The sequence below is a fragment of the Tachyglossus aculeatus genome, chromosome 16, assembly GCF_015852505.1.
Source record: "Tachyglossus aculeatus isolate mTacAcu1 chromosome 16, mTacAcu1.pri, whole genome shotgun sequence".
Lineage (NCBI taxonomy): Eukaryota > Metazoa > Chordata > Mammalia > Monotremata > Tachyglossidae > Tachyglossus > Tachyglossus aculeatus.
Genome location: NC_052081.1, coordinates 28098787 through 28115662, shown reverse-complemented (window position 1 = coordinate 28115662; position 16876 = coordinate 28098787). Strand labels below are relative to the sequence as shown.

Sequence of the window (16876 nt, the reverse complement as noted above, 5' to 3'; positions counted from 1 at the left end):
TCCTCGCTTTCCAGGCAACAAATTAAACTCATCTCATATGAACTTCTTTATAGGCTACAAATTGACTTCTGATGCAGCCAAAAGCAGAGATTTGGAAATCATTTCTTCTGTCAGACAAAATTAGCCAGGACAAAATAGGATAGGATATATCCACATAAACTGGGATGTCTTTATGATTTATATGGGTAGTTTCTATTAAAACTTATCCAAATGTTAAAAGTGACTGCATTATTTTGGGATGGAATTCTTAGGTCTAATTCACTAAGTCATTTTATAAGGGAACATATTTCTTTGATTGCATTTTTTATTTTTTTTTCAAAACTAGAAGTTAAAAAACACTTATTTTCCTATTAATATTATTACTTTAGAGTACAAGGTTAATCTTGGCTTTTATTTGGGCAATATGACAAAAAATAAGTTTAATGAAAGTATGTAAACCCACCCTAGAAACCCTCAGGTGGGCATTTTATTTTCACCCCTACAGCACTTATGTATATATCTTTTGATTATATACATTAAATTTTTATTTACATTAATGCCTGCCTCCCCCTCTAGACTGCAAACTCATTGTGGGCAGGGCACATGTCTGCCAACTCCATTTCACTGTTCTCAACCAAGTGCGTATAGTAGTGCTCTGCACATAGTAAGTGCTCAATAAATACCATGGATTGATTGATTGATTGGAAGGCCTTGTAAAGCTTGAGGGGCTGATGAGGAGACAGGCTATACTCCGTCCTTGATCCCAGGAAGGACCATCTTGATAATAATCACAATAAGGATAACAATAATGGTACTTGTTAAATTTGACAGTCAAACCCTGTCAGTAGAATAGCACCCCTCATCAAAAAAGCCAAATTACATAAAAAAGGCAGGTTAAGCCATTTTATAGTGGCTGCATCATAATGAAATCCATTTCCAAGCCTTGTTGGTGTTTTGCAAGGTCTGATATGGGTCACTCTTTTAAATTATCCCCCTGGACTTTCTGGATATGTGTATTTCGTACATAAGTTGACTTTCTAAATGATAGTGTGTGACATTTCAAGGGGAGAAATACAATTTAATTTTGGTGGCTCTCACTGCTAATTTATAAAACTGTTTTCTACTGAAAGCACTTTCACAGAATACCTTATGTCAGGAGGGAAGGTTCGCTTCAGCGTTACAGCTTAACATAAGCTCTTTCATTACACAATGGGACCCAGCCCCTCTTCTAGTTTGCTAATCTAACTCCAGCCAACTAGAATTTACTGCTTATAGATTGTTGGAATTTATGAATTATTTATAAAAATGGGTCTGTGGCTCCAGATTCCAAATGAAAAAGGTATCATTGTTAGCCATAATTACTTTCCTATCATAGCTATTTTTATGGTTAAGTTTTTATTTGTTAAGTGCTTACTATGTGCCAGGCATTGAACTAAGCACTGGAGTAGATAAAAGATACTCAGCTATCAGATACCCTGCATAATATTCTGTTGGCTTCAGGTGAAGTAACAGTAAGAGAAAATATCAAGTTAAACCATATTATTTTGGAAGCTATTAAAATGACATCTCCTCCAAGAGGCCTTTCCCGACTAAGCCCTCATTTTCTCTACTCCCTCTCCCTTCTGTGTTGACCATGGAATTGGATTTGGACCCTTTTTTCACTCCACCATTAGCCCCACAGCACTCATGCACATTTCTGTAATTTATTTTTAGTGCCTTTCTCCCCCTCTAAACTGTATAAGCTCCTTGTGGGCAGGGAACATGTCTACCAACTCTACTATAGTGTACTTTCCCAAGCACTTAGTACCATATTCTGCACAAAGTAAGCAATCAAATACCAAAGATGAAACACTGGGGTGCTTTTCCTTTGCCTTTCTTAACCCAAATTGGTCACACATTCTAGATAACTGCAGCTGGCACATGTTACAAACCCATCTCCCAGCGTGAATCTGAACAAGGCAATTAGACAGCAAACATTCACCCAAGTGTCCCCCAGCACTCTCCAAATCAGAACTAGAACCACCAGTCAATGCCCAGAGAACAGGTTAAGCATCACAACTACATAGTCCTCACTGGCCACTGTATTAACCCCCAAATCGCTCTGGTTTATAAGCCCTCATGTATTCTATCTACCGAGCCTATCAGCCTTCACTAACCCACAGCAACAGTGCTAAATAGGGAGCTATAATTCTCATGCCAGAAACCAGTCAACCTCCTTCTCCTCTGTGATCCCATCTGTGCTGGAGAAGGAAATGAAAGCAGCCAAGTCTATGAGAACTCCTCTCCCCTCAGCAGACATACACACACAGACAAGGCCCAGAGAAGGGAGCAAGAGAGAGATTGACATTATCAGTCTCTCCCTCCCACAAGTACAGTTCCTCCTCCCTCTCCTCCTCCCACCTCCCTTTACCTTCCTACTCTGTACACCTCCCACAAGCAAAGTCTTTCTCTGCAAAAAGCCCAACCACTCCCTCCTTTGGGCTGTGTGTACTTGAGACATAAAAGACCAACAGACAGAAAAGATAGTAGGAAATGATAACCTACTTTGCTGGAAAACATCTGTGAAGTTAAAGGCAGGGGAGAGAAAGAACAATAATTGATTAATAAACAGATGAAAAATGAGGGTATCAATAATGCATACAGTCCTGGGCATATATTAAACATCTGCATTTAATATTTATGAGCCAAAAATTATCTGATCTTTCCCCATTTAATCCATGCATAAGCACAAAATATGACTGAGTCAAAATCAAGATTTAAGTTCTATACCTACAGGATTTAATATAAAAGTCTCCTCATAGTTTACTATACCCTTGGCATTACTGACGCTTTAGGGTCATTGAAACATACCCTCAGGAGAACAGAGAAACGTTTGAGAGAGGCAAGTATATTTTCTTTATGGGGGAACTGGGAAAAAGAGGGGTTAAATGATGGCCCTTAAGTCTCAAAGCTCATCAGCTAGGGATCCAGGATGGTTGCATTTTCTCTGCCATTATCTAGACTGACCACTAGAATATGTTGTATTGTACTCTCCCAAATGCTGAGTACAGTGCTCTGCACACAGTAATCACTCAAATACGACCGAATGAAGACACTGCACAGGATTTCTTTCCCAGGTGGCCCACCAAGCTGGCAGTCAAGTAATGAAGGCAGGTAGAGGAGAAGATGATAAAAGAGCCCCCCTCAAAGGAGCCCCTTTAGCCCATGGCTGCTTCAACCTCAGATACATGCAGCAACTTCCTTCTGGCACACAATTCAATCAACCAGTGGTATTCATTGAACTCTTACTATGCACAGGGCACTGTACTAACCGCTTGGGAGAATACAACAGTTAGTCGATCAATTGTCTTTACTGAGTGCACAGCAAATCAATAGATTGTATTTACTGAGCACTTACTGCCTGCAAAGCACTGTACTAACTGTACTAAGCTCTTGGGAGAGTACAATATAACAATAAAAAGACACATTCCCTGCCTGTAGCTTACAGTCTAGAGGGGGAAACATCATTTATATAAATAAGTTACAGATATAGACAAGCATTAATAAAAATCAATTCCAGATATAATTTATCCTCAGGAACAGTGGTAAATCAGGGGTTTGGACTGTGTCACTGGCCAGGTCTAGGCCAGTTAGGGGCTGCCGTGAGCGGACATGGCGGCCATCCCAGAGGTACCCCTCCATCGCTCTTCAGTGTTGACCTGTGAACACTGTCACAAAGTGGCCAGAGGCCTACAGGCCAACAGACATGTCCACCCCAGGGTCAAGTGTGGAGCTATATGGAGAAGGCTGTGGCAGTCAACTCATTGGGAAATGGAGAGGAGAAACAGGATATTTAATAGCAGGCAGAAGGGCTTGGCTCAGGTAAACTGCATCCTTTCACAATGCTCTGGTGAAAGCAATATCACTTTTCATCTAACTACCTCATTGTGGGCAGGGAATACGTCTACTAACTCTGTCATACTTTACTTTTCCAAGTGCCTAGCACAGTGCTCTGCACACAGTAAGCAATCAAATATGATTAAGGCCCCACTGTCTGAGGGAGTATGTATTCATTCATTCAATCGTATTTATTGAGCGCTTACTGTGTGCACAGCACTGTACTAAGTACTTGGGAAGTACAAGTTGGCACCATATAGAGATGGTCCCTACCCAACAGTGGGCTCACAGTCTAGAATATATATATATGAATATATATATATATATTATATGAGATATAATAAACTAAAAACAGCAGTGGACATACAGTGCACCAGCTGCATGACCTGAGGCACAAAGAATGTCTCTGTCTTAATTTGCATAATGGGGGTCTAATATCTATTCTCCCTACCCCTTAGTCTGGGAGTCCTATAGGGGAAAGAGGCTGTGATCAGTTTACAGTGCTTGGGAACATACTGAATGATTAAGTATCACTGTTTAATATTATTATTATTAATAATAATATTAATAATATTAATATTAATAGAATATTAATAATAATAATAATAATAATAATAAAGGATTGGCTCTAAAGCAGTTAGCCGAATGTGTTTGATCTTCTATGAGTCTAGCTAGGACAATGAATCAAAGAAGTCACCTGGGATCAGAGTGCACTCTATCAATGGTATTTATTTGTTTTATTTGTTGCTTCCTGTGCAGAGCAGTGTCCTAGGCCCTTAGGAGAGCACAATACAACAGAGTTGGTAGACACATCCCCTGTCCACAAAGAGCTTACAGTCAAAACAGTAAGCCCATACTTAATTAATGGAAAAATGAATTGTGGTTACCAATTATAACATCAACAAAATGGAGGGAATCTAAGGGTATCAATTAAAAGGTTCCAGACTTAATCCATCCACTTGTTGATGTATATTTTCTCATCATAAATCATTTTTCCATTAATTACACATAAGAGCATAAACCATTCCAATCCTGGCCAATGATTCGTCCATCCATTGTTCTGTCTCTACATCAACAGAGGATGTAATGTTATAGGAGGGAAAGGGAAGATGGTTGGATTGAGCATCTGGAATTTGATACCCCAGGAAGGTGTTTGAAGGTGTATCCATAACAGTGAGTGAGGCAAATATCACCCTGGTTTCCGAAAGCAGCAGCAAAGGATATCTGGAGAAACAAACACCAAATTCTGAGCCTGAATTGGAATTTCTTATGATCTTGTAAAGTGGAGGCAACATCTGATTCTCCTCATTTAGACAATGAATTTCTCCAACTGAAAAGGCCACAAGAGTGCAAGTCCTACCACATCTGAAGAATGTTGAGGATAAATACCCTAAGGTCATAAATGACTTCTTCAGATATGGACATCAATAGACTCCCCTACTATAGTTCTTTGTTGCTAATAGCCAATTGGAGGCATGATAGTTGATTACAAATCTTTGCTGATTAAAAAATACCCTACAAAATATACTTTCAAATTCTTACTGTTTATGGTTACTAAAGGATTTACAAAAGAGTTTGTCCCTTACCATATGCTTAAAGAAACAGCTAGCAATCATCAATCACATTAAGTGAGATTCTTCTCTGATTTACCTAGTGCTTTGTTTAATGAGTGGACACCAAAGGAATAATGAACCCATGGACTGAATTAACAAAGAATAATTCACTGTTATGATCCATAGGTGCCATAGATAAGTATCTTTATTATTACAATTAATCCATTCCCGGAAATTAGAGTTAAACCAAATACAATAAAAATGAGCACTGCATCTGGTAGGCTGGGGGAGGGGTAGTTGACAGTTCTCAAAAAGTGTAATCACATTCCTCTCTCATCTTTGGGTTAAATTATATATGAGGGAGTTTAGTTTCTTGAGATTGCACGCACTTAACTCCCATTTAAGGCATCTCACCTGAGGAAATGTTTGTCTAGGGCATGTGACTGGTGTTACAGAAAGAAAAACTTCAAGTTCAGGAGCTTTTACAGGAAAAGCTGGATATTTTACAAAGGATCCGATACCTCTGATGGGTTGATAATGGTGGTTAGATTTGTATTGTGAGGAATTCATTCATTCAATCGTTTTTATTGAGCACTTACTGTATGCAGAGCACTGTACTAAGCGCTTAGCACTGTTAGTACTGTTGGCTTATGCCCTGGGTAGGCTGATGGAAAGAAAAGCCACACCAACACCATCACCAGTAAAACGAACAAGTCAATAGTCATGGCTCCCTGACCAATACCAAGCATGGGATCTAGTTAGAGAAACAGCATGGCTTAGTGGATAGAGCATGGGCCTGGGAGTCAGAAGGACCTGGGTTCTAATCCCAGCTCTGCCACTTGTTTGCTGTATGACCTTGGGGAAGTCACTTCACTTCTCTGTGCCTCAGTTACTTCATACAATGGGGATTAAGAGTGTGAGCCCCAAATGGGACAGGGACCATGTCCAATCTGACTAATTTGTATCTTGTATCTTACCCCAGGGCTTAGAACTTGGTACATAGTAAGCACTTAACAAATACCAATATTATTATTATTATTCATGGGACCAGCCAACACACATGCCATTTCCTGCTCCTGTCCTGCTTACCATCTGACCTTTGATTGGCAGATATATCAAATGGCAGATATACCAAACCCCTTCCTCAAAACCTCCGAGACCAGTCACTTTTATCTACTCTCCTAGATAAAGGAGCCAAACAACCAGCAACAGGAGATGACTGATCAAGGATTTATAATCAGGGCTGGATTGACATAGGGGCTCACGGGACCTCAACTCAGGAGCCTGGGCTAAGGCTGTGCCACCACTCTAACTCCAATCAAAAGCCAGTGACCCAGGAAGAACCATGGCTGGCTGCAGACACCAGGGGACAATGGTGTTGGGAAGCCAGTGTGGGATGGGGGAGACTGTTCTCAGGGTGCTAAAGCATTAAACTGGGGAGACAGCTCCAATGCTGTCCCATGCACCAAGATGTAGCGGCATCCTGTATCATTTGTGGGGGTTCCGCAAAATCTACTAGCCCCGGGCCCACAGTGGAGTTGGCACAGACCTGGATGTGGTCATATATGAATCGAGGGCATGACAGAAGTATCAGCTTAATGGCCTACCGTACACGCATGACAACCACAGAGCTGCAGTGTCACGAAGCCACAGCCCAAAGGGTCTGGAAAAGGTCAGTTAAGGAGCCAGTTTTAAAACCCAAGATGCATGCCTCTACTTCTGGGAGATCATGAAAATGAACCCCTAGTACCATATAATACCAGGTAGTTCAATCCCCCGGAAAGATGCCGAGAGGTTTATGATCCATGGGAAGCACATGTACCATAAAAATGCAGCTAAGGATGGCCTTTTGACCAGGTCTAAATCTCCCTTGGCAAATTTCCTGCAGGATTTACAAGGCGCTGTCACAGGAAACCGTCTGAGAGGTAGATACTCCCTTTGCCAATGGAGACATGCCCCTTAACTCCAATCTGGTTGTCAGTGGCACAGAACCAACGATGTGATTAGTGTCCATCATCGAACAGGCCAGATAATTCTCTCAGCTGTTTATCCACCCAGACCAAACCCTCAACCTGTTTTCTTGCAGGCCCTGTTGAGACGGATTAGAGACCCAGGGCATCTTGTTAATAGCTTAGAGGTGCCCATTGGAAGGCTCTGACTTCTCAGTCCAGCCACATGATGTCAACTTTGTCCTTTATCTCTGGGGTTTTGGTTTTCGTTTGAACCCTACTTTGGGAAAAGTTTAGTCCTTTTCCTTTCTTTTGCTCTCCTTAGCTTTCGTTATATTAGAAAGTAAGACCAGTGTCTTGTCGGCTGCCTTCTGGTTTTTTTTTTATGGCCTCCACCAACCTAAGGCATCTGTGTGCAGCATTTTCTATGCAATGTCAGTCAATCGTATTTAGTGAGTGTTTACTGTATGCAGAGCACTGTAGTATGCACTTAAGAGAGTACAATATAACAAATAGACACATTCCCTGACCACAACGAGCTTGGATCCTCAGAAACTACCGGTGCCATCCTCAGAAACTACTGGTGCCGCACTAACTTGACGAGACAACCCGAAAGCTAGGAAAGCCAGAACATCGAGTCAATCACTGGCTTACTGTGTGTAGAAAACGGTACTGAGCGCTCGGGAGAGTACAATACAACCAAGTTGGTAGACATGATCCCTGACCACAAGGAGCTTGCAGTCTAGAAGGGGAGACAGACATCAAAACCAATTATATAAAAAGCCTCATTTTCAGGAGTGAAAGATATAGCTCTTAGCTACTCAAATACATTTGAAAATAGATGTGAAAATAATACTTTTTATGATTGAATTCTGTATACCGGGATGTTATGTCACAATTTTATAGAACTGATAAAGGAGAATATAATGGTTTGCTTGCTAACAGTGTATTTTATATCTGCTTAAAACTATTTTCTCTTATATTAAATTACTTTTAGAGAAATTACAATAAACTTAATTCAGGCTTAATGAATTCATGTAAAAATACTTTAACTTCATTATTAAAACCTCCATGATAAAAAACCATATTAAACCATACTAAACTTCCTCCCTCTAGCAATCACTGTTGTTCTAACTGATAGCTGTCCAAAAGAAAAGACCACTGCATTTCCAATTCTTTGAAATCTATTTGTATGTAGTATGTTTGTAAGGGAAACGTAACTCCTTAAAAGTGGACAGAAAGGTCACAGGCCTGGGAGTCAGGATCTGGTTTCTAATCCCAGATTTGCCTATTGCTTGTTATGTGACTCTGGACAAGTCTCTTAACTTCTCTGTGTCTCAGTTTCCTCAACCGTAAAATGGGGATTAAATACCTGTTTTCTCTCCTACTTAGACTACGAGCCACATGCGGGACAGGGACTGTGTCCAAGTTAACCTGTACCTAACCCAGAGTCTAGAACAGTACTTGACACACAGTAAGTGCTTAAATACCATAAAGTATCATCAAGTCTATGTCACAAAGCATATGGTGGCAGTTGAAAAAAATAGCTTCAGTCTGAGTACTCTAATGTAGGCCATCGGGCTCAAATGAATAATTAGGAAATAATATACGTACCACCTTTACCACCTTTAATCCCAAAAAGCTATGCTATCCCAGAAGACACAGGATAAAGTATTTGTCACCAATATCAACATCATCATCAACAATAATCCCCTATATGATAAAGTCATTTCAGAGCTCACACATGCATGGTTCTGGACAAATTTAATAGCCCCATTAAGAATGGAATAAAAAGAATTTTCTATCTGTTTCTACAAACAAAGCAGTTTGCTCCAATCTAGTTTGAGAGATTTGGAACTGACATTGATAATTAAAAGTGATATGCTCATTCATCCCAGGTCCCAGTTCGTGTCAGAGAGCATCAATATAATTTGAGTTCAAGAGCCAAAAAGCCCCTTCCTGTTCTCTTAGCAGATTTACATCCAGGATAAGGGAAGAAGAAGTCAGCAACAGAGGGAGTCATGAAAATAGTGGTCAACAGAAAGTTCTCCCCCGGCGACCCTCTAGCCCCTGCATTCTAATCTCGGCTCCACCACTCCCTGTTGTGTGAGCTTGGACACGTCACAACTTTTCTGAGCCTCAATTTCCTCAACTGTCAAGTGAGAATTAAAAACCTGTTCTCTCTCTCCCTTAAAGTTTGATCCCCTTATGGGCAGGGACTTTATCCAACCTGATTACCTTGAGTCTACTCCAATGCTTTGTACATGTTTGGTAAGTGAGTGTTTATCAAATACCACAACTGTTTTTTGTTTCTAAGGGTACTTGTTAAGGAGCTTACTATGTGCCACACATTGTACTAAGCACTAGGGTAGTAGATACAAGATAATATTATTATGTGTATTCCCTACGATAAATCCTGGAGATCTGGGTTCTTTTATGATCTTTTACTCAGTATTTTAAAATGTAAATTAAAGATTCTCAGATGTTCACAGCAGATATCGGACCCTATCATTTAAATACAAGAGGACGTAAATAATGACTACACTGATATTAGTCAATGCAATGAGATCTCGTCAGAGGACCTGGAAATCTGAAGCAATTGTGAAATGAAGTTGCTAGCATCCTGCAGCTCTGGGAAATCAAATGTGCAGGCAAATTTCTTTTGGCATTTGCCAGCCCCCAATTTCTCACAGTGACTGATGATAATAATGAAGCTAACTCTTTCTCCTTCCCTGCACCTGCTGCTATGCAAAAGCATGGCATCTGGGCACAGCCCTGGCCACATGGGCCTGGAAGACAGTGTGGCTGAGTAGACCGGAGGCAGAGGCAGACAGAGAGAGGCCAACTATCCACTTATACGCTATACAATCCATTGTTCATTTGGGATCTCCTGCCGGATCCTGACATGGCCCCAAAACCACCTGTATCTCCTGTATTGTGTCCCAGTGGGCTCCCCGAAAAATAGCATCATTATTAGTCAACCAAAAGTATTTACTGAGTGCTTACTCTAAGCTGGGCACTATACTCAGTGTTTGGGAATATTAGTGTACAAAATCCCTGCACACAAGGAGGTCACCATCTAGAGCTCCTTGTGGATAGTGGGGAGTTTGAGCCATTTTTTCTGCTTCCCCCCACTTCCCTCCCGGGCTTATCTCTGAGGAACCAAAGCACTTTCCAAAGTCTGAATCACCTTCACAATGTGTCTCTGAATCCACTAAAGGCCCCGTTGCCTGTCTAACTTTGTACTGGGAACACTAATATTCTCCCTCAGGAGTGTGCCTAAAAATCCAAGAGCATCGTACTCAATTCAGGTCCAAAGGGGAACTGTTTTTCTGGAAGTGAGTGGAAATGAATAATTAAATACGGAATCTACATTAATTCATAAATCTTTCAGAGTAATAGTCTTCCTACTTGAAAGCAGTCACTCACTTGAGTTATGAATGTGTCACATGCTTGTACATCAGTCACATTCGATGACTTTCCGTGACAAGCCAGAACGGACTGTGCCCAAATGCTCAATTACGTTGAGTATTTCAAGGGCAAGGAAAAACCCACAAATCGAAACTTTAAACACACCTAAAACACCTTGCTGCATTTTGAAATTCAATCGTAAAGGGCAGCTTGCTCCCAACCCAAAATGGGTGAATATTTGCAGGAAATCAGAAGTAAACATGGCCATTATATAATGGGCCCATTTTCAGAAAATGGCATAACATTCAGTAGCTAGAATCTTGAAAACCTGAAGAGAGGAGCCAGTTTTTCAGGATTAGTAGTAGTACTTAGTAATAGCATTCATTAAGTGCTTACTGTGTGCAAAGCACTGTACTAAGCGTTTGAAAGAGTATAAAGGTGGGAATAAGACAGTCCCTATCCCTCGAGGGGCTCACCATCTGTGAGCAGAGGTTGGGGGTGGCGAGAGGACTGGAGACACACTGTGAGGAATGAAACACAAACATTGAAACAGCATTACAGTACAAGGTCAAATATGCAACGCACAAAATAAAAACAAGCTCATGCAACCCTACGCAACTCCTGTGTAGATGTTTTCCTAGTACCTGACCAAGAAGTACGTAGGGTAGAAGCCCCCTATAGAGTGTTTAGTGATGGCCTCGCCCACCCAAGACATGACCATTCAGGAGCTCAATAGGATCGTCTGGAGGAAAGCTACCCTTATCAAACACTAGGGAAAAAGCTTCTTAGAATTCACACTAACAGTTGGACTCCATCTCACCAACAGACAGGACCATATGAAAATCAGAGGCCTTGTAAGATAATAATAACAACAATAATTATGATATTTAGTAAGCGCTGATGAAATGCTAAGCACTGTCCTAAGCACTTTGGTAGATACAAGGTAATCAGGTTGGACACAGTCCTTGCCCCACTTGGGGCTCACAGTCTCAAACCCCATTTTATAGACAAGTTAACTAAGGCACAGAGAAGTTAAGTGACTTGCCCAAGGTCACACAACAGACAAGTGGCGGAGCTGGGATTAGAACCCACAACCTCTGATGCCTAAACCCATGCTCTTGCCACTAGACCATGCTGCTTCAAGGATCCAAGAAAGATTTTTGAAAAACCAGGGAAGTACCTCCAGATACTTTAACCAAGGGTTGCCTCAAAAGGAGGGAAGTCCAAATGAAAATTTGCATTTTTCATTCTTTGGGGATACATTGCCTAACTCATTCATTCATTCAATCATATTTATTGAGTGCTTACTGGGTGCAGAGCATTGTACTAAGCGCTTGGAAAGTACAATTCAGCAATAAAAAAAGATTATCCATGCCCACAATGGGCTTACAGTCTAGTCCAGTCTAGGGGGAGACAGACATCAAAACAAGTAAACAGGCATCAATAGCATCAATATAAATAAATAGAATTATAGATGAATATACATCAAAACAAGTAAACAGACATTAATGTAAATACATTATAGATATGTGCATATATACACAAGTGCTGTGGGATGGGGAGGGGGGCAAAGGGAGTGAGTCAGGGCAATGGGGAGGGAAGGGGGAGCAGAGGAAAAGGGGGGGTTAGTCTGGTAAGGCCTCTTGGAGGAGGTGAGCCTTCTGTAGGGCTTTGAAGGGGGAAAGTGTGATTGTTTGGTGGATTTGAGGAGGGAGGGCATTCCAGGCCAGAGGTAGGACGTTGGCCAGGGGTCGATGGCGTGACAGGCGAGAACGAGGCACAGTGAGAAGGTTAACATCTGAGGAGCGGAGTGTGTGGGCTGGGATGTAGGAGGTGAGAAGGGAGGTGAGGTAGGAGGCAAGGTGATGGAGAGCAAGGTGATGGCCAGAGTGATAAGAGGAGAACAAGGAGAGGACGGAGTCAAAGAAGCCTAGGTTGGATATATGTGTTGAGGAGAAGGGGATGGTCAACAGTGTCAAAGGCAGTCAGGGGTTGATTAGGAGATGCAGCATGGCTCAGTGGAAAGAGCCTGGGCTTTGGAGTCAGAAGTCATGGGTTCAAATCCCAGCTCCTCTACTTGTCAGCTGTGTGACTTGGGGCAAGTCACTTAACTTCTCTGGGCCTCAGTTACCTCATCTGTAAAATGGGGATTAAGACTGTGAGAGACTGTGAGCTCCCCACCACCACCCTCCGTGGGACAACCTGATCACCTTGTAACCTCCCCAGAGCTTAGAACAGTGATTTAAACATAGTAAGCACTTAATAAATGCTATTATTATTATTATTATTATTATTGTAAGTGATGACTAAATTGGGTAAAGTAATGAAAATAATCTCAGTTTAGGTAGATTTGCTAAAGGCTGGTAACTAAGTAGGTACAGGCAGCCCTTACCAGCCTTGGATTACTTTATTGTGATTTTGCTCCAATATGGCCACTTATGTTGTGTATCAACCAAACTGTTCTCTGCATCAGTCAGTTGTATCTACTGAGCACTTACTGTATGCAGAGCAATGTATAAGACACCTGGGAAGGTACAATAAAGTCAGAAATATTCCTGCTTTCAGGGAGCTTAATATTCCCATTAGTGTGATATTATAATTATTGTATAATAATAATGGTATTTGTTAAACATCTACTGTGCTAAGGACTATGATAGATATAAGTTAACCAGGTTGGACACAGTCCTTGTTCCATATGGGGTCACAGTCTAAGTAGGAGAGAGAACAAATATTAAATCCCCCATTTTAAAGATGAGGAAACTTAGGCACAGAGAAGTTAAGTGACTTGCCCAAGGTCTGTTACCTCTATTACATTGTACTCTCCCAAGAACTTAGTACAGTTCTCTGCACACAATCAGCACTCAAAAACACGACTGCTTGATTAAACTTTCAGGCTGGGAAGATGTGGTCCCCCACCGATTTCCTGTGAGCTCAGGAAGAACAGTGAGGGAGAGAGAAGCTTTTAAGAAGAAATCACTGAAAAGGGAGGAATGAAGCAGCTGTGAATGAAGGCAGCTTGGATTCTGAGAACAGGAGAGCAGCAAGAGAGAAAGTAGGGACCAGGAGAAACGTAGGCAAGAGAAAACAGGGTGACAGGGAAAAGATGAGGAGAAGGGGAAATTGAAGGAATCCATCTAGTGAAGCCCAGAAGCTGAACCTTTCTTGAGCATCTTAAGATCTTTAGCTATTCAGACCTTGGATGTTCCAAAGGCAAAAAGGAAAAGTTGCTGCCATTCATCTCACTGGTACGCAGTATTTACTGAGCACCGAGTTGGTGCAATGCACTGTACTAAGAGCTTGGGAAGCATGAAACAAGGACTGAGGGGAAACACCTCAGTAAAATAGGAGCGGCAAGATGAAAAGAGAGCAGATGATGCCTGGATTATGAAGTTTGAGAGCAGGGACAATGTCCATTCTTTAGTTGTATACAGTCCCTGTCCCACCTGGAGCTCACAGTCTTAATCCTCATTTTATAAAGTAAATGAAGCACAGAGAAGAGAGATGACTTGCCCAAGGCCATAGAGCAAACAAGTGGCACAGCCAAGATTAGAACCTCAAGACCACGGGTCTCACTTGTCTTCTTCAAAGCCATGCCAAATGCTTGATTCCCCCCGCCCAGCAAAGGTTCTACAAAATGCAGTTAAAAAGACCTGCCCAACACATCAACAGACAAGTGCCACGGCTAGCCTGAAATTATCTTGCCATCCAGATTAACTTTTCATCATCGACATTTCAATCCAGACATGGAGTTCTGGATATTAGTCCAACTTCTAGCTTGGATTGCCTGTCAACGACTGTGTTATTTTGATCACTTTGCTATTCACAGTCCCACAGCATTTCTGTACATATCCATCTGTAATTTATTTTAACATCGGTCTTCCTTAGTCTGTAAACTCCCTGAGACAGGGATCATCCATACCTACTCTTTTGTATTGTGTTTTCCCAAGCACTTAGTACACTGCTCTCTGTACAAAGTCAGCACTCAGTAAATGCATTGATTGATTATTTAGATTGTTAAATGGTAAGGAGCTTGAAAGAGCAGGCAGCAGTTGAGGAATCTCTGCTGATCAGTATTTGGAAGGCTACCATGGGTCCTCTACCTAAAATAATCTACTGATTGTGACTTATGGTTGAGCTCTTGGTTCTCGGCATTCCTTTTTGAAGAGAACTCACAGCCGTTAAAACGTTGGTGTGCAGAGCATCTCTACAGCACAATGTTTTCCTGATAAAGGTAATTCCTGAAAGCTTCCTTCAACCTTCATCTTAAGACAAAGCTTAAAGTGAGCAAAGCTTTTCCACTTGCAAAGTGATTAAGGATAAAGCATAGATGGCCAAACAGCTACCCATCCAAAGGAACGATCTGTTGGAGCACGATAGAGTTTAAATGGTTCTTAAATTAGGGTTTGTATTTTGTAACTCCATTACTTCGTTGCTACCACTTGTGAAAATGTAATTATTTAGACAGCAGTTATTCAGTTTCCCAGCATGTGCCCATTGTTACAACTGACCACATTTCATGTGCCCATGAAAATGTAACAGACTCTGAAAGGCTGCAGTAAAATTTCCTCAGCCTTTTGGCAACTGAGTCCAGAATCCAAAGAGAACATTCACCTCAAGCAAACCACTGCCATAGTTAAGTCTAGGTTCTTACTTGTTGCTTGGCGCAGTCTCAACTTCAGAGGAAAAATATTTTTATTTCACTTTTCATCCCAAGGCACTACACTTCTTCTCTTAAAATAGGGTCACCACCACTAGAAACGGTGACCAGCTCCAGTTGTAAAAGGCCAATAATCCAATCTTTGGCCAAAATAAAGACGGTATGAGAAATCACTGGAATCTCTTGATAGAACCAAAAAAAACCCCTTTAAATCTGTTAAGGTCTTTAATCACGATGTTTTTTGGTTTATATGTGCATTCTGGGTCCCCCGTCTGTCTATATTCGTCAACGCTCACATACTATATGTAGGTGAACAAATGGGGAAGGTTAAACCTGTTGGGAAGCAGTGTGGCATAGTGGAAAGAGCAATGCTTGTCTGCTGTGTGACCCTGGAACAGTACGTAGCTTTTCAGTGTCTCAATTACCTCACATGTAAAATGGGGATTAAGACTGTGAGTCCAACCTGATTATCTTGTATCTATTCCAGCACTTTGTACAGTTCCCAACACATAGCAAGCACTTAAAAGTTCCATTACAAAAAAAAAAAAATGCCAGAGGATCTCACTGTCCCATCCTACCACCCAGAAAGCCAGCTTATTGCTGAAGCTCAGGTCTCAGTCCAGAATCCTGGAGGATAACCTATATATTTTTAAATATTGGTTTTGAAGAATTGAATGTCAAAATATATGTAAGTCCCTCTAACACCTTCCAAGTTCTCCCGGTTCCTACTACCTCTAAGACTTGTGTCCAGCTTGGTTTGCAGCTAATTAGGGTCTGACAAATGTTGCCTGGGACAGTGAGCCCGGTTGGCTCTTGGATAAATGCCCATACAAGTGTCTTGGCCTAGTGGAAACCACATGGGTCATGGAGTCAGGAATCCTGGGTTCTAAATTTCAGCTCTATCCCTTGCCAGCTGTGTGAGTCCTTGGGCAAGTTGCCTAACTTCTCTGTGTCTCAGTTTCCTCATCTGTAAAATGGGGGTTTATTACCTGTTCTCCCTCCCTTTTATACTGAGAGTTGCAGGTGGGGCAGGGACTGTGTCTACACCAGCATTTAGTAAGGTGCTTGACATATAGTATGTATAAATAACATTATATTACATGTCCCCAACCAACCTTCATGATCCCAAAGAGGTATCAGCTGGACCTGGCCTGGTTGGTGGGGGGCAGGGGGAATGGATGATGAACAGGTTAGGATCAGGTTGATACGGTTAGAACAGTGCTTGGCAAGTGGTAGCGCTTAACAAATACCATTATTATTATTACTATTTCGGTCCAGAAACAGCTCTGCTTCAAAATGGGACACGTGCCCCAGCCTTTACCTGACAACTCTTTTCTCATGCCCAACATTAGCTATAATACAGCTCATATCATCATTACTATACAAATGAAGAAGTTCTCTTGCTGATTAGAGGCCCTGCCATTGATAAATGCTATGGTCAACAGGCTAAG

The 16876-nt window shown here is 41.5% G+C and overlaps 1 protein-coding gene across 4 annotated transcripts in view; it reads right to left on the bottom strand.

Moving 5' to 3' along the window:
- GFRA1 (GDNF family receptor alpha 1) overlaps positions 1 to 16876 on the bottom strand; it is a 236171-nt gene that overhangs the window by 176300 nt on the left and 42995 nt on the right. For 3 of the 4 annotated variants that reach the window (XM_038758440.1, XM_038758441.1, XM_038758443.1), the window contains one exon: positions 2524 to 2538. The exons of the other annotated variant lie outside the window; for it this stretch is intronic. In XM_038758440.1, coding sequence (XP_038614368.1) covers positions 2524 to 2538 — 15 coding nt within the window. The remainder of the gene's footprint in view (positions 1 to 2523; positions 2539 to 16876) is intronic. 4 annotated transcript variants of the gene reach the window in all.